The sequence below is a fragment of the Typopeltis vanoorti genome, chromosome 14 (assembly GCF_054136105.1).
Source record: "Typopeltis vanoorti isolate ZY-2024b chromosome 14, IOZ_Tvanoo_1.0, whole genome shotgun sequence".
NCBI classification, from domain to species: domain Eukaryota; kingdom Metazoa; phylum Arthropoda; class Arachnida; order Uropygi; family Thelyphonidae; genus Typopeltis; species Typopeltis vanoorti.
Window position 1 is genome coordinate 28,895,663 of NC_143562.1, and position 19,440 is coordinate 28,915,102.

The 19,440-nt window shown below is 35.2% G+C and overlaps 1 protein-coding gene across 3 annotated transcripts in view; it reads right to left on the bottom strand.

The window, feature by feature from the left end:
- LOC150099333 (extracellular matrix organizing protein FRAS1-like) overlaps window positions 1-19,440 on the bottom strand; it is a 1,385,483-nt gene that overhangs the window by 165,386 nt on the left and 1,200,657 nt on the right. For all 3 annotated transcript variants that reach the window (XM_090403569.1, XM_090403568.1, XM_090403570.1), the window contains 2 exons: window positions 17,502-17,678; window positions 5,297-5,417 (listed from right to left, as the gene is read on the bottom strand). In XM_090403569.1, the coding sequence (XP_090259695.1) occupies window positions 5,297-5,417; window positions 17,502-17,678 (298 nt within the window). The remainder of the gene's footprint in view (window positions 1-5,296; window positions 5,418-17,501; window positions 17,679-19,440) is intronic.

A 19,440-nucleotide genomic window follows, 5' to 3' on the forward strand; every position in this document is an offset into this window, starting at 1 on the left:
TTATGTGGAGAAATTTAAAGATATGCATTTTTGGTTAACAGATTACAAGCTGTGTACCACATTGATGGAACTGTACTCCAGGAAATAGATGAAGCTAGGGATGGTGGTGAACAGAGAGCTGAAGTTTAGAGGACATGCTGCTAAGGTTGCTAAGGTAATGCATAACATTACTTGGCTATTGAAGAGCATGCTAACAAGTAGAGATAAGGAAGTTGTATTAATTTTTATAAAGCTTTGATACTTCTAGATTACTGTACTAAGTAATCCCCAAGTCTCCAGGGTGACTTGGGGATAAGGAAAGTGATGGAGAGGATTCACAGGCAACGTGACCAAGATGGTTAGTGGTCTGTGGAATGTTTCATTCCCTATGTGGATAGATTGGGGATGTGTGGATTGCAAAAGTGGGCTGATAGGCAAAAAATAGAGTGGGGAATATGATAGAAATATTTAAGTTAATTAAAAAGTTTTATAGGATCGATGCAGGGGAAATGTTTTTGCGCTTGGCTATAGGGGGGCAGAACAAGGTCATCGGTGACAGTTGAGTAAAAGTTTGGTTAATAGTGTCATGAGGACTAGATTTTTTGCTTGAAGGGTGAATTAATGGAATAGGTTGCTAGAGTCAGTTTTAGTACTTTGTATGTTAATAGGTTCAAGGAGAGGTGTGAGAGATTGTATGGATAGTTTGGGTCTCCCACGATGAATCTTCAGACTCTTTGGAGGTGGCCTACAATAATAATAATATTCTAAAAGATGAAAATGGCTATTCACAGAAATTCTTTAAAAATTGTTATTTATTCAAAAAAAAAAAACCATGCACACTCTATCACAAACATCAGATGTTAATTAACACTTATGTCTTTCCCTACACTGGTGGAGGTTCCAGATATATCGCTTTTATATTTCTTTACAAAAATATCTTGACATCTACAAGATCACCTGTTTCTGCAGTAAGACTTATGTCAGAACAGTAGAAGGTTTGAAATGTGTTAGTGAGCATTTCAGTGATATTGCCCACAGATGCGAGGACAAATTAGGCATTATGTCCTGCACCTTCATGAAACTCTGATACATGTATCATTGACTCGGATACCTTAACTTAATGATAGTCTTCTATCTCAGATTTTCAAAGCATCTAGTGAGATGATATGTGAACATGTAACCTCACCAGATTCTAAACAAAAATGATGCCTCATTTTGCATGACATTTGGAGTGTCTCATCCATTCACATAGCATATCAGATCTCTTCTAAGCTAGTATTCATCTAAAAGTATACGTAACAATGGCCAGCAAGTATGCTAGACATATCATGTGTTTAAACTGTACTATCATTTTATCAATAATAATTGTTTTGTTTTGAATTCTCAGAACTTATCTCATTATTTTTTTAGTTAAAACATCCTGAAGATGCTGCGAGAAATCTAAGTGAAAGATGTATATGCAACCTCATTATTCATGTTATATATCAATCGTATTCTGAGTACCCCCACTTATTCATATTTATTCCCTGTGCTATTCCTTTTAAGTCTATATCAAAGTTCTGTTAAGTGTTTTTGTTTTAAATAGATGTATTTGGTTAGTTGTTTAATGTATCTGGTATGTTTGTTTGACCATTAGTCCTTACTGCAACTGATGATGACTATGAGATAATATTTGAAAATGTGAACACTATGCTTAGCTTAAATCAAAGTTAGTTCATGAAATAGTGCAGCATTGAATAAATTCTCCAAAGTGAAATTTGTTGAATGCTTTGCATTAAAAAAAGAAATCAACAAATCCAAAACTAATTTTTTTGCATGTGTGTGCATTTGTCATTTATATCTATAGAGACTGCATTCTTTGGTGTATGTTTCTCAGTCTGGATCTTCCAATTTCTAGTTTTCTGCAAAGGCACTTTCCAATGTTGCTGATATTTATGTTCCTTAAATCCAGTTCCAAATATTTCAGTCTGCAGATCTAGTTTCTGATATTTCTCAGTCCCCCAAATCCAGGTTCTACCTTATCAACCTAGATGAGGCTACTCCAATTACACAGACTGCATGCAGCTAGTATCCTATGGGCCACTTATTGCAGGTCCACTGCAATCTCTGTTATCGTGGCTTATCATATGCCCATTTGAGTTTACTCTTCATAGGATAAAAAACTTGAGGTATCCAAGAAAAAGATAGATAGATAGAGAGAGAGAGAGAGAGAGAAATATTTGTAACTGGATTTAGGGGAACATAAATATTATTATTATTATGGGCAACTCCAGGGAGTCATTAGACTCATTGAGGGAGGCCCCAAATCATATTCATCACAACTATTCGAAATTCATACAGTATCTATCATACCTCGCCTTAAACTTATTCACTGTCACAGCATCCACCACAGACTCTGGCAGCCCATTCCACTCATTCACTACTCTAAAAGTAAAGAACCCAGCTCTAACACCTTTACTAACCACACTTTTGCCCAGTTTCCATGGATGTCCCCTAGTCCTCCCACAACCAGCCCTGTCAAAAATATCTTCTGAATTAATTTTATAGAAACCCTTCAGTAATTTGAATGTCTCAATCATATCTCCCCATCTCCGCCTATCAACCAATTTTTGCAGCCCACAAATCCTCAACCTGTTCGCATAAGGTTCATTCCACAGACCTGCTATCATCTTGGTCACTCACCTCTGGATCCTCTCAACCTCCTCCCCATCAAGAAGAAACCTAGGTGACCAAATCTGGGCACAGTAGTCGAGATGGGGGCTTATCAAGGCTCGATACAGAGGAACAATAACCTGCTTGTGTCTGGTTGCCAATGTATTCTTCAGCAACCAAGTGATTTGATGAGCTGATTTGGCCACTTTTGCAATGTGTCCCCTAAATTTCAATTCCTTATCCACCAACACTCCTAAATCTCGTGCCTCATCAATTTCCTGGAGTACAGTTCCACCAATGTAGTAAACTGCTGCTAATCTTTTCACCCCAAAATGTATAACCTTACATTTTGCCACATTAAATTGACATCCATTCTCCTTAGCCCAGACCTCCAATCTATCCAAATCATCTTGCAAAATTTTGACATCCTGTGCACTCACGATTGCTCTACCCAACTTTGCATCATCCACAAACAAATGAACTGTTCCTGTCAGATCCTTTCCTATATCATTAATGAACAAATTAAACAGCAGTGGTCCAAGAACAGATCCTTGTGGCACATCACTAGTCACAGGCGTCTTGTGGACTCTACTTCTGAATAAACCACTCTCTGATATCTCTCCGTCAACCACACTCCTATCCATCTCACCAACCCTATATCCATTCCCATATGCTGCAATTTACTGATTAAAATTCCATGTGGTATCCTGTCAAAGGCCTTAGCAAGGTCCAGTAGAATCACTGTAAACTCATTACCCTTATCCAGTTCAGCCGTCACTGTGTTATAATACGTGAGCAAGATGAGGCATGATGTACCCTTCACAAAACCATGCTGTCCCCGATACAGTATCCTATTTTCATCTATCCAATCGTATTTTCCTCTTGACTATTTTCTCCAAGACCTTGATAATGATTCCTGTTATGCTGATTGGCCGGTAATTTTCAACAACAGCCTTGGAACCACCTTTATGCAGCAGAACTATTTTCCCCTCTTTCCACCCCCTTGGGACTGACTCAGACCTGAGGCTCAAATTAAACAAAATGGTCAAGGGCACTGACAATTCTTTAGCCGCTTCACGTACGACATGAACTGGTATACCATCCAATCGCACAGATGTATTGACATTGAGGTTCTGTAATAGACTAGTTCATTCATCACAATTCCATTCCTGCAATGTCACCACCTGGATGATATACTCTTGCAAAGTGCTTGCTCAGTAATTCCACTATATCGACTGATTTGGTTACCTCCCTACCCTCAGCATTTTTTAAAATCAATCTGCCATGAACATTTTTCCTTTTACTTGCAACATATTGAAAAAACTGTTTGGGATTCACTTTAGCCTTCATGGCCAATTTTCTTTCGTAATCCGCTTTTGCTTTTCTTACCACCCTTAAATATCAGGCAACATTCATAAGTGCCTTGGCAAAAAACCAGAAATTGGAAGACCCATGAGAAACATATGCCAAAAAGTGCAGCCTTTACTCATACAAATGACTAATCCACAAAAAAACCTGAAACCATGTTTGTCATTCAGTATAAGGCAAGTTTTCTGTTTCAATCTCTTCAAAATTTGTTTTGGATTTGTTGATTTTTTTTTTAATGCAAAGGATTCAACAGCCTTCACCTTTGAAGAATTCATTCAACACTGTCAGTACTGTATTAGACTAATTCATCTTCAGTTGAAAAAGCAATTTTATTTCTCAGAAATTTTCTTCACATCAGCAGCAAGGTCCCTTTCAACTAAAGGGAATATACCATGACATATCATTTTCATCGTGTGCAGAGGCATTTTTCTGGTTTATTAATAACACTACTGGTGATGACAATCATTTCTTTGTTATCTGGATATTTTTATTAAAACATTATCCAAAAATAGGGTTGACCTCCAACATTCTTTATCTTCATACCATGAGTTGAGTATCAGAAAATTTTGTTTTTATTTTAAAAAACAAAAATATTTGATCTTTTCAACATAAAGAAGTCATCTGATCCTGTTTGAATGAGCTTCCATAGCTCAGTCAGTACTGATAATGCCCTTAGGTTAGAATGACCTCATTTTGAATCCTATCTAGGATGTAAAGAATGTTTATAAATGCTTTTCAACTGAAGGTGAGTTAGACAGTCTCATATGGAGAAATGGTAGGGTTTTATCTACCAGAAACTCAGGTTTTCCATCCAGCAAAAAACAGACAAACTTCCATAAGAACTATAAGATACACCAAGCTACAAAGATGACCTTGTAACATGGAAATTCTGCTGATTTCTTAAAAATGGATTCTGTCCATACAATACGATTAGCTTCTTCATAATCTTCATGTTTCCTCCCTGATTAATCTTGTTTTCATTTTTTACTATTGCATAACCAAAAAAAAGTTTGCATTTGAAATTTGTTCATCATATGCATACTTTTCTTGTTGGCTTATATGATAAAATATAAACATAAAACATTATAAACATTAATTCCAGCATTCAATTTCATTTCATGCATTCTAGAATTTATTCAGTAAATTACAGAGCATAATATGATTGAAACTTATAAGGTGATGAGAGGAGGATATTTTCATAAGGTGGTAGGGTAATAGGTGGAGTGAAACTCCTATGACAAATAGATCTTGCAAATTAAAGATATATAATAATAATAACTAAAACTTGAGAAATTACCATTGGTTCCAATTTTAATTGGAGGGCTTCTTAAAGGAACTCCAAGATTTCCAGCTTGATCTTTTGGTTGAGCTATACATCGGATTAAGAAATGACGACCAAAGTATATACTTTCTAAAACCTAAATGTAAAAAATGCTTTTGAAAAACAGATTCTATTTCCCATTCTTCCAACATAATAAAGAAAATTTCTTAACTGAAAACATAAAAAAATATATCTATAGAACACTTAGTACCAAGGTTTCCTTGATGCCATGGAGCTGTGCAAGAGTTGATAAAATGCCCCATGATGTTACAACCACACATATGCTTAACAAAAATGCTGTTAATGTAGACATTCATGGATTACTTTCAAAGGTGTTTTATATACTGAAGAATTTACTCCATATATGGATGAAAAATGATCAGACAGAATGTTACATACTAATGATTCAAAGACTTAAAACTTTTTGGAGAAAAATTGAGAGGCTGCTGGTAGTGTGAAGACAAAGGTAACACATGTCACAAACTGTTAAAAAAAAAAAGATAAGTATTAGTAATGAGGAAAGATATTATTGTGTTTATTTCATTGCTAATACTGAGTTTTAAGTTTGCACCATACAAATTAATGATCTTTTTGTATGTTTGTGTGCTATTTTGTTAGGATTTTATTGTCTCAGTATTGAATCCAGCTGTATTGATTGCATTCAACATGGAGACTGTCAGGTTTAGCAATATGCCCAGTCCCCAAGCATTTAAAGACTACTGTTATTTGTAGCATAGTTAATAATTTTGTTGCTTACTAGGCATGCAGTATGTATGCATCCCATTGTTTACAAATGTGGCAGGTGTGGGAGGAGAATGTGTATGTTTGCATGAAATGTAGGCAGTGGGAGGCACTCGGAGACATACATATCTCGATCTTGAGATTTAGCACCAGCAGAGATAGTGCAGAAATGGATGAAATTCAATTTTCAGATACTAGTGTTTTGGAGGGTGAGGAGAATATTAAAGACTTATAAATGGATTTAACCTTGGGTGTAGCAGATGGCGATGGTTGTCTGATCGCCATGACTGTGAGTGTGAATGCAAATTGAAAGCAGGATGTGTGGAGAGAGAGAACTGTTGACAGTAGAGATTGAAGAAATGAAGACTGAGTTGAGGAGGGTGAACAAGGATATTAGGAGGATGGAGAGATTAGCTAGTGTGAGATGAATGAGAGTAGGTATAAGAGAATGGCATAAAAGAGAAAAGGCGAGAGAGAGAGAGAGAGAGAGAATGGGAGAAACAGAGGAAGAACAGAAACTGCAGAAAGTCGAGAAAGAGTATTAAATCAAGGGATAGAGAGAGAGAGAGAGAGAGAGAGATAAGAATGAAGAGTTGGAGAGAAAGGAGAGAGAGAGAAATTGGAAGCTGTAAGAGTCAGGGATACCAGTGAGAGAAGGATGAATGAATATGTTCAGAGCATCATGCATGAAGAGTTGATGATTCAGGATGTGCAGAGTAGAGAAGCGATGGTGAAGACATGTGAAAATGTAGAGGAGAAGATAGTAATGATTGGGACAAATGACCTGAGAGGTAATGTGAATCTCAGGTAACATGGGATTTAAGGTTGATGTTAGAGACAGTGCAGCAGAAATGTGTCCAAAGAAAGACAGCATGTTGCCGTGGTATGATAATGATATAGAGTGTAGGAGAATAAATATGTAGGAAAAGAGGTCTGGAAATGTGGATGTGTGGAATACTCTTCTATCCTCAAATGTATTCCACATCCACATTTCCAGACCTCTTTTCCAAGTATCAGAGTTATATGCAAGAGATGGATTACATTTGAATGCAGAGGGGTGTAGGCATTTGAAGAGACTATTGTTTTCTGGGCAAGTGAGTGTATTGGGGCAGAGAAACTAGAATTGGATTGCACAAGGGGAATGTAGCAGGGATGGTCTCATGTGGTAATAGTGGCTTGAGAAATGAGAGGGTGTACACTATATTACAGAACCAGGTGGAGTATGAGGGGAGTAATAATGTCTGTAAAAATGGCAATGCACTGGTTTTTCTGTATACAAATGCATTAGAAATAAAGGGAACACGTTTATGGCATTGATTGACTAAGACACTCCAAAGGTTGTTGGTATCAGTGAAACATCATTAACTGAGGAAAATGTTCTAACAGGGTAGAAATTGAAGAGTATAACATACTTCACAGGACAGGGAGAAAAAACGTGATGGTGGAGTGTTACTCATGATAAGAGATGAATTTGTCCTCTCAGGGTGGAAAATCACAGTGGAGGTAACACTAATGGCTTTGAGAGTAGGTGTTTATACAACAAGATATTTAATGGTATGTTGCTACAGACCAAGGAATATAACTGGTGAAGAGCAGGAAATGTATAGGCAGATTAGTTTGGCAAGTGCCAAGAAGTGATCATGAATGTGGTGGAGGGAACATGAGGATCAAGAGTTTTGGATTTGGTCATATCACCAGAGGATCTGATTTTGACTGATATGACATTCTTGACTATCATTAATGAGAGTGACTATGTAGTTCTGACTTGGAGGATGAAGTAAGGATTTGTGGAGGTATTAAAATAGAAAAAATTTATGTGGAATTATAAGGTGGGCAACTATCATAGACTTAGAACTTAGATACCAACTTACAGCAGTAAAATGGATGAAAGAATTCTGAAGAAAGAGGGATCATTAGTGGGAGATATTTAAAAAAAAAAATTGTTGACAGCAAAGGCAGATTGTATACCTCAAGTGAAGAAGAAGATAAAGCAATTTGGAGTCAAATGGATGACAAGAGAAATAAAAGAGGAATTGCAAAAGAAAAAGAGATTATGGAAGGAATATAAAGAGAGAGGTGGAGAAAAGTTGCATGAGGAATACAGAGCTCAGGCTAGAAAAGTGACTGTCAATAGAGAAAAATTAGAATAAGAGAGGAGACAGGCACTGCAATCTAAGGATATTTCCAAGGAGTTTTTTTGGTATGTGGTGAGTAGGAGGAAAAATGATAGTAGATGGATTACTTTGTTGGATGAAAATGGGAATTGGATGACCAAAACAGATAACATAATTGAATTAGTTAATTATCACTTTATTAGAGTATTTCATTCTGGTACAGCAGGCTATATTTCTCAAAGGATAATGAGTGATAAAATGTTGGAAGTGATGAAGGAGAATGTATTGAGAATACTGAGTACACTACATAATAACAGGGCAGGGGGCCTAGATGAAATTTCACTACTTGTTTTACAGGAATGATCCATGGACTGATTGTGCAATTAGTTTGGCTGTTTAATGAAAGTCTTGCAATGGAATAGGTTCCTGGAGAGTGGAAGGAGGGTAAGATAGCACCCCAGCTGGAATTATCAAACTATAGGCCTGTTTATATTTCTTTTGTAGTTATTAAGATTTTGGAGAAATTGGTAAGATCCTGAATGCAGAATTGGGCAGATGAGGGCAATATTATGTAGGTGAGCATGGATTTGTTAAGGGCACTCTATTTTTTAACAACTTGGTGACCTTTTAGAATAGAATAACAAAAGCAATGGATGATGATAAGGCATACATTATAATTTTTTTTTTTTTTTCAAATTCATTTGACAAGGTGCCACATTATAAGTTGCAACATATGGGTTTGGATATCAGGTTAGTGGATTGGCGATTGGCTATCTGGTAGATATCAGAGAGCTGTATATGAGGGAGCAGATGTTCAGATGATGTGAAGCTTGGGAGGGTTATTAGTAATAAGTGTCAATAGTTTGGCTCTTCAAGAGGATTTGAATAGGTTGGAAAGGTGGACAAACAAATGGGGATGTCAGTATAATGCAACTAAATGTAAGGTTTGAAAATTTGGGATCCACAGATGAGATACTTCAAACTCACTTAGTGGGATTATACTGGAAGAAGTTAGGGATCTCAGGGTGACTGTGGATAGAGATTTGAAGTTCTGAGGACGTATTGCAAAGACATCTCAGAGAATTGCGGGAATGTTGAGGAAGACATTGACTGCCAGAGATAAAAGTGTGGTGGTCTCATTGTATAAAGCTTTGATCAGACCATATCTTAATTTCTGTGCTCAGATCTAGTCACTGGGAGTTGAAGGGGATGAAATAACCTAGGAGAGGGTGCAGAGACAGATAAGAAAAAGGACTGTACAATGATTATGAAGACAGACTGAGGGCATACAGAATGCAGAAGATATAGATAGATGATAAATGGGAGTGGGGGGATTATGATCGAGGCATTTCATCTATTGAAGGATTATTATCATGTTAACACTGAAGATGCTTTTTGCATATGGAAGAACGAGAGGAAGGAGCTATGACAATGAGCATCCCTGGAAGTTGCAAAAGGAAGTGGTGAGTAAAAGGATAAGAAGTAAGTTTAAGACAGTGGATGAGTTTAAGGAGAGGTATGACAGACATTGTGTTGTTCTCCCACAATGAGTCTTCTGACTACATGAAGGTTGGGAAATAATAATAATAAATGTGTAAAATTTATTATTATTATTATCCCAAGATTTCATGGAGACGAAGACTCATCATGGGAAGTTTCTTTGTCATACACACAGATCATAATACCTTGTCTTAAATACATTCAAATTCTTGCAAACACTACACTCTCAGGCAATGCATTTTCACAACTCTCCATACAAAAAACCTGCTTCTCACTCTCTTCTTCACACCTTCCTTATACAGCTTCCAGGAATAACCTCTTGTTCTCTCCCATCATTTTATGAAAAATAACTTCAATGTTAATCCTGTAACAATCCCTTACCAACTTGTATGTCTATCATATTACTCCTCTTCCCCCTATCGACTATAGACTCTGCACATTGTATCTTCACAACCTTTCTTCATACTCAACATTCCAAATACCAGAAACTATTTGAATGGGGATATTCAATTGCCTCTGGACCCTTTCCAATATCTCTTCATCTTTTTGAAAACCAAGTGAACAAATCTGTGCACAGTAGTCCATATGTGGCCTAATCAAGACCTTATACAATGGAATCAGAATCCTTACTTCTTCAAGTCAGTGTCCTCTGACTTGAAGAAGTAAGGATTCACTGTGCTGCCCTTACAAATTTGGCAAATGTGCCCTCTAAATTTTAGATGCTTATCCACCACCATCTTAAGATCTCTTATCTCTTATTTCCTCCACCTATAACACTATAACTACACCAAGAATAAATTTTACATCCCATCATTGTTTTCCAACTTTTAATACTTTATATTTTGCAACATTGAACTGTTATCCCATTCTCCTGTCCATTCACCTCTTCCTGTAAGCCACATCATCTGCAAACAATTGAATATCCCCATTCAAATCTTCCCCAATATTATTAACATACAGATTAAACAGCAATAGCCCTAAAACAGACCCCCGAGACACACCACTAACGATTTTCCTCTTTCAGAATATTGCTTTCCCACACACAACTTAATGATACCTATCAGATAGCCAATATCCAATCCAGTGCACTAATCTAATATTCATCTCCATCCATTCTATTTTGACTAAAAACTTATGTGATAGTCTATCAAAAGACTTTGTAAAATCTAAGTATGCTACTGTGCATCCATCTCCCTCGTCGAAAGAAGCTGTCACCTTATTGTAATAAGGAAATAGATTACTAAAACATGACTTCCTTTTCGCAAACCTGCACTCTCCATCAAAAATGATAATATTTTTGATGGAGAGTGCAGGTTTGCGAAATCATTTTACCCACAACACCTGACACAGAGATTGGCCTATAATTTGATGCTTGAGTTATGTCACTCCCTTGTTAAACAGTACAATCTTCCCTTTCTTCCACTCCTCTGGAAGTTTATCCAATGTAAGACTCATTAAACAAATATGCCAAGGCAGATGTCAATTCCCTCACATTCCTTCAAATTACATGTTATATATCATCAAGTCCCACAGCCTTATTAACATCAAGCTTGCTCAATTCCCCACATACCTCCTGTTCACAGTTATATAAAACTAGCTGAGCCCTCCCGCTTCACCGAGGTGAACTTATACTGTCAGCGGTTCACTTCAGTATTTGGTGCTAGTGCTTTCATCATGGTGTAAAATTATGAGCATTATAACACTTCTTTGCAAACAACATTAGATGTTTCATCATCCTCGAAAAAAATAATTAAATTCTCAAGACTGCTAACTCAAGCACATGCTACATATATAACTGCCCGTGTCTGAAACATTCATCTCTTAAATCTAAATCTGCATACCTAAGGGTCTGTCCTTGGGCTTTATTAATCGTCATTGCAAAGCAAACTCTTATTGGAAATTGTAACCATTTGAATGCAAATGGATAGTCTGTAGGAATGAGGGGGGTATCCGAGGAATGAAAGCAATTTCTCAAATAAAAGGACCTTTAAATATATTTGGTTTCATCAATTTTACTTGAAGCCTAATTCCATTGCAAAGATTTGGACATGCAGATTTTTTTTTTTTTTTTTTTTTCAATTTAATTTCATGACCAGTCAATCCAGGTGGATTAAGCAAATTTAAAAATTCCATTTTAAAATGAATTGCATCATTTACATCCAAAGGAGTATCTATTGATTTGTAAACACTAATAGATCCATTAATCTTATTAATAACCAATTTCTTCATTATTGACACGCCGTCATTTCGATGTGCAAGTGTTGGATTCTGAATATATAGAGATTGGAGTAATTATTATTTGCTTCAGAATCCAACATGATCTTCCATCACAAAGGCTAGACTTGTAAATATCATTTAATGTAAACAACTTATTTCACAATTTAATATTCATATAACTACCTTAATTTTGTCTAATATTTAATTATTTATTCAAAGATATATGTATTAATAATGAAAAGAGTGTATTAAATATTATTAAGCTATTTTATTATTACTATGTTAATATTATAAGAACTTGTATTTGATAATTTAACTGCGCATTAATTGAAATGTTAATATTCTCTATTTATTCCTATTTGTAGAAATTTAACGTTATGTAATAGCTCAATTTTATTATATTTTGTTTGGTTGTCATGGAGATGCATGTAAGTAAGCGAGCGCGAGTTGGAACACCACATGAAGTGAAGGTTTATTGAAAAGAGTTTTAGATCACGAGAACAATTTAGGCAGGAAAAACGGATATATAAGCGATGAACGCTGAAATTATAGATGAATTAAGAGAGAGAGAAAGGAGAGGATTGACATTAGGTTGGAATCGGAGCATTCGGGAATCACAGTGCGATAATAGCGAGTCAGCAAGTCACGCAAGCAGCTAAATAAAGTCTACTAGTCAAGAGGCGGTTAGCTAATAAGTTGTAGAATAACAATTATAGCTACGGAAGACAGCTGAGCGACTACTAAATAGACTAGCAATACTTGAGTTGAGATTTAATTTCAGGGCCGACCTGTCAAGGACACACAGAATCTTGAAATAAAGCATCGCGTAGAGAATAGTAGAGGCTGTAAAATGGAAGTTTACCGTTAGCTGTGTTTAGAATTATAGTGCTTAAAGAATTATTTGAATGCAGGAGGAATGAACAAATGTGCATATAAAACTTCAAGATAAAGAATTATTGTGTATTGCCTTAATTCATGAGTGATCAGTAGTACTTCATGCAAGAATGTTTGTTTATGTGTATAGTGACTGTGAATTAATTCAGTTAATGCTTTGAAGATTTATTTTAATGAGTGCCGATTATTGTTAAAAGTGTTTACGGTTATAAAAAGTGTTTGTGTATAAGTTGATGAAGATAGAAGATTATCGGTAAGATTATTCCAACCATTAATATTTCTATACAGAGAAGTGTGTGAGTTTCATCCTAGAATTTCCTTATGTTAACAGTAACTATTGTGAAGATTAGCTGAAGTGTAAATTTAAAAGTGTTTGCTTGTAAAGAGGTGTTACTGCGATTTTATTGTATTTGGAACTTAAGGAACTGTGAGAAGACTGTATTAGAGATAACAAATTTACCATTGTCTGAGTTTGTATGACAGTATTATCAGAAAAGCTGAAGTGTTTATAATAACTTATTTAGTGTTTTGATCTTAAGTGTACAATTTGTGATTCTAAAATTAAATGTTTGTTTTTGTTAATCAAAAGTTTTATTTTGCCTGAATCTCTTTTACTGCACCATTCATAAAATATTAGAACCAAAGCAGGTGAATTAAGTAAGTCAAATATACTCGGCCAGTATATATAATAACAACATATAAAGGAAGGGTAGTTGAGAGTTGGTTTATCTTCAATTCTTGAATTAATTCAAATATAAAGTGGTGCAGTCTTTAAATATAAATTTTCTTTATATTTGAGTTAGAAATCAACTTACAACTTATCAATTAGTTAAGAACATCGTAATAATAATCATGTCGGATCCAAAGTATAGATTGAGAAGAAGTAGGATCCAACACAACGATATCTCTCTCTCTCTCTCTCTCTCTCTCTCTCTCTGAACCAAGAAGGTGACATTTCTATTATGTTCTCAATAGATGGGTAGACACTGCACAACAGTTCGCCTGCACTTTGAACAATTTTCCCAATATTAGGTGTGTTAATTTAATTCTCTTTGCTGTACTTCATCATTGCCAATTTTTAACTGTTTTGAGAAGGAATGTGCATTAGAGTCTCCATGTAGGTGAACACACACACACACACATATTGGATTTGAGAGAAAACTTCTCTATATCATGCCATAGTGAAAATTTCTTAAGGCAGTCATTCACTTCGTCCACCCTGGTTCTGCGGGATATGACAGGCAGTGTTTGTCAAAAATCACCAGCAAATAAAACAGTTATTCCAATCATTCTTTGATCATTTGATCTGATATCCCTCAGTGTTCTGTCAGATGTTTTATGGGACATTATATATTCATCCCAAACAATCAAATAAACCTTCTGTAAACAATATCAACAAATTACTTTGTTTTGATATATTGCATATAGGTGTAGCATTAGTCACATATGTAAGTGGTATACTTTGAAAGTAAAATGAGCAGTTCAACCAGCAATAGAGGAGCTGTTATACCTGAGGATGCACAGTCAGAGTGATTTTACTTTGGTTTCTCAACTTAGCTAATAACAAATTTAGTAAAAATATTTTCCCAGTACCACTTGGAGCATCCAAGGAAAAACAGTTTCCCCTGATTGATTTTCACAGCTTGTGAAAAACTTCAGCTTGATCTGAAGTAGTGATTGTTCATGCCAACTTAATAAATCCCTCACTGAAATTGTATGAGGTTTCCTGAATTAAATCTGTATCTAGAGCAAAGGATTGCTTGGTATTGGAAGACCAAAATTTTTAACACTTTTGTCGCATATTGACTTAACAACTGATTAAAATCTGAGAAATGCCTCATTACATATTGCTTCATTAAACTGAACCTGAGAATGAGTAGAATGTTCTTGGTGTAAGACATCTTCCAAAAATATTTTTTTTTTTGTAAGTTGACGATAGTGACAGAAGGTCAGTCATGTTGCAGTGAACCAACATTACAGCAAACAAAAGGTGCAAAGATGATGATGAGTTTGAAATTATTACATTGAAAGACAACTGGGCCGGTGAAAATCATCTTCTATACAGAGAAGTGTGTGAGTTTCATCCTTCAATGCCTTACATGCATCTCGGTATGTCGGATGTACTACACCATTTACTGTTCTTAGGTCACTGAATGATTTTGGTCCTTTCACATGCATCAACAGCATTCATAAATTAAAGTATTCAGCATTACTGGGATGTACACTATAAAGATGACCTAGAGATCTCTTCTGATCTCTTGTTCACAACATTCACCACACTTCCTTCTAGCAACAGTCTCTCCAGTTGATTTACACCAAAACTATTCAAATACATTCTTCCCTCAAATACATCTACAAACTGCATTCCTTTCTATTCACACAGCTATGCCAACTTATCATTCATGATTCTCGCTCTCTATTTCAACATCATGGTAACTCCTCAGCTGCACACCAACAACCTTTTAATCTTTTAAAGTTTTTTAGACTTTTCTCCTATAAAGCTTGTTTAAATGTAATGAATTATAGAATGAATGAAAATGTTTCTAGATCTCTCTCTCTCTCTCTCCAGAATTTCCTCATCACAATGAAAACTAGGTGACCAAATCTGTGCACTACAGTTTCATGTGTAGGCTGAACAATGATATGGGCAGTAACACATCCTTCTCCTCTTAATCAAAGCAGTAATGTACTGAACGATTCTAAACACTCACTATGTACCCCTTTTCAATTCAGATCTATTAGAAATTTCATCTGCCAGATTATCAAGAATATAGACTGAATAATAGACAGGTGAACAGGAGACTGATTGTCCAGAAGATACCAGCACCTTGTGTGTATGATATGGAGGGAGAGATTCTGTTTCTGAAAAGGTAGGTGACAGCAGGTCATTGGGTTTGGTTCATCAGCCACTACTGTTCAACTTATTTGTGATCATATGGATTGAACAGGGATATTCAGTTTGTTTGCTGGTGATACAAAGTTGGAGAGAGTTATATGGAGTGATGCTAATATTGTATCTTTTCTGTAAATTTTAAAGAGAACTTTCAGCTTGGGCAGATAGACTTCAGATATCTTCCACACATACCCTAAAAATACATGGCAATATATCATTCAACCTTCTGATCCCTATAATATTTATCTTCTTACTGTAACCTATATATTTTATAACATAAGAACCATCACATCTGACCAGAAGTTCATTCACTCCTGGTCCTTATAATATTTGCCTTCCTTCTGAGCATTGCATACAATCATTCATGCCAATATGAAATACATGGATAAAGTGCTCATTAACAAAATAATTCACTTGGATTTTCTTTAGTCTATCTGCCCAAATTAGTATTTAATCCTGTCTTGGTAACAACTTTATTTTTTATTTTTTTATCAAACTCAAAGAAGAATAAAGGTTGTCAAACCTATGGTCAATAGGTTTGCCGAAGCTCCACAAAACCCCACTATTTGGCTTAGGTACATGGATGATGTGTTCGCTATTTGGCCACATGGCTCAGATACACTCCACTCCTTCCACTTAAACAACCAACACCCCAGAGTCCAGTTCAACTTAGAAAAAGAGGAAAACAACACCCTCCCCCTTCCTAGATGCTCTAATCACTCGCCAGCCTGATCTTTGGTTCTTTTTTTTCTGATTTTTGGATCTTTGGTTTTCTCTTTTTATAGAAAACCCACCCATACAGGCAGATACATTCACCAGCAATTCCCCCCCCCCAACAACAATATGGGGGTTATAAAAACCCTATTCAACAGGACAAAATTAATCTGCTCAGATCATGATGCCCTAACCACTGAACTAAACCGCATCCTCTATACTTTCTTAGCCAATGGCTACAACCCCCAAAAAATAAAAAAAATACTAAAACCAGTAACCCCTCCCACACACACAATAAAGATTACACTAAATCTATCACCATCCCTGACATCCAGGGCACCTCTGAGAAAATAACCAATATCCTCAAAAAATATGACCTGACTTCGTGTCATAGACCATATAAAAAGTTGGCATCCCTTATCTGCTCTACCAAAGACCAACCACTCCTCCTAGACCTACCTGGTGTATACCAGGTCCCTTGCAGCTGTAAATTGTCCTACTTTGGCCAAACAGGCAGGACAGCGAATATCAGGATTTCAGAACACAAAGACTACATCCGGTTTCACCAGTACAGCCACTCTGGACTGGCAGACCATGCCTTAAGATACCCGCCATAGAATTCGTTGGAAGAAAGCTAAAATAATACACCACAGCAAGTTCAACTACGAAAGATTATTCATGGAATCATCAGCAGCTCTAAAAAATGTTTCAAACTCCAACAAATTTGGGTGCATGAAACTACCCCAAATTTGGGAAGCCTACATTATGAGAACTTCAGGAACATACCATATTTGTATGTTCCTGAAGATGGCAACGTGACGTTGCCGAAATATTGAAAGCATTCATTAAAGTTTGCTTTAATTAATATCCGTTATATGCATTGTTAATTCCTTAAGCTAATTACCAGTTATGTATGACAAATGTATAAGCCTTGCTACAAGAATATAAAATTGATACAAATAGAAAAAAGAAAAAAAAATCCTTAGGGCACCCAATGTACAAAATGTACTATAGGTTAACAAATAACCTTTTGTATGGGAGCAATATAAAAAAAAATAATAATATTAAAATATAATTTATCAAAATAATTTAACAGAATGACTCTTACCTGATGATTAGTCGATGTGAAGGGTGTATTTTCTGTTATTCTTTCAAATATAGGTTGCATATCAATATCTGTAGGAACTGCAACCTCCCAACTAAAAAATATATCTGACTGGTTAATGCCTGAATTTTTGCACATAGCTGCAGTAGTCATGTATTCTGGATAATGTGAATCACATGGCTACAAAAAAAAAAATGGTAAAATTAATAAATAAATATTTAATACATATATATAACATCTCCATTGATTCAACACACACACACACACACACACACACACACACACACACACACACACACACACACACACACACACACACACACACACACACACACACAATCCACTAAATATTAATTCAGACATCCATTAAAAAATCTATTTAAACTCTTAATTCAGACACTCATTTAGAAAGATAGCAAATCCATACTTTTGCCAAAACTCTATTAAAGATATTGTATTTAAAAAAAAGGACAGGATTTTCACTTAAAAGTGAGAGGATGCATACAAAAAATTTATTTCTGCCAACAGTATAACAATTTGCAGATTATGTTCACAAATCTATATTTAAATATACCTATCAAGTGGCCAGTTTTTTAAGAACACGTCTGCCAGATAGTTTATCATTCCATAGTCTTTCAAATAGCCTTAACCATTGGAGACTTCGTGAGGCAACAACTGTCCCAATAGTGAACTGACACTCACTCACATCTTTATGTGTCCACCAATTACAGCAGCCTTGCAAGAAATAGATCCTAATCCTCAGAGCCGGTACCAGGGTCCTTGTCGCCTGCATGCAATGTCTATCTAAGCGTCCCTGTAACGATCCGGGCGTGTGTGGTTCTTTTACGGTAATAAAAATTTAAATTATTTGAAATTTCTTAAATAAATTTTGACAGAACAGCCACACATTGGTTCGCTAAATGTAATGAACCAGGGGTGTTGACTAGGCAGGATAATCGTTAAAAACCCGAATATTCAAAAAATTCTCAAAAGTTAAAGCAAATTTTGATAAAGCCACTTCACTTTAATCATTGAATATAATGATACAGGGATTATAGCCTTCTCATCGACCCGAATCACTAACAAAATTAAAATGAATTTTAATTAAAGTTAAAATTTATTTGAACTAAAGTTTAAAAAATTCTTGCATTTTAGAAGTTACTAAATTCTTAGTAACTTGTAAAAATTGTTTAATATTTTTTATAAGTGGAACTATCTTTTAGGAAAATAAAAGAAACTCAAGATAGATGAGAAAATAAGAAAAGAATTCAGAAACAGTTAGAACATTTAATATAAGTATTCAAAAAATGATATCTTTACAGAATAACAGAAAATAAATTAAATTTCATAAATATACTTGAAATTTTTTAAATTAAAATTTTAGGGGTTTTGATTTCATATTCACAAAATTAGAAATAATGGTCTTAACGTCTAATTCCACACATATATCATTTTCAATATCTATTAATGCCAAACTAACAAGCCTTTTTTGTGACATACTTGTTCTTAAGTAGGTTTTAATCAATTCCAACTTGGAAAAGTATATTATTAACCTTACCTGTTAGTGTAGTGAACGTTCACTGTTCACTACACTAACAGGTAAGGTTAATAATATACTTAAAGCAATTGAAAAGTCAGGGAAAGATAAATTATTGGACACAATAAAATTAAGAATATCGAAAGGATTTTGAATATTTAAATTATCCTTTTGAAAAATATCCCGGAAAGCACATAACTCGTCATATAGTTCTATTGCATTTACATCTTTATTGTTGCCGTCCATCAAGAGAATCTCTAAATCGTCACAATTTTTTCGTAAATCTTCATTATTAATTTGTAGTAATCTATACAATAAATTGAAATTATCATAATATGTTTTTAGTTGTTCAAAATGTTCTATTAACGAACACATTTCAACGTCTAGAAGTGTATAAAACACATT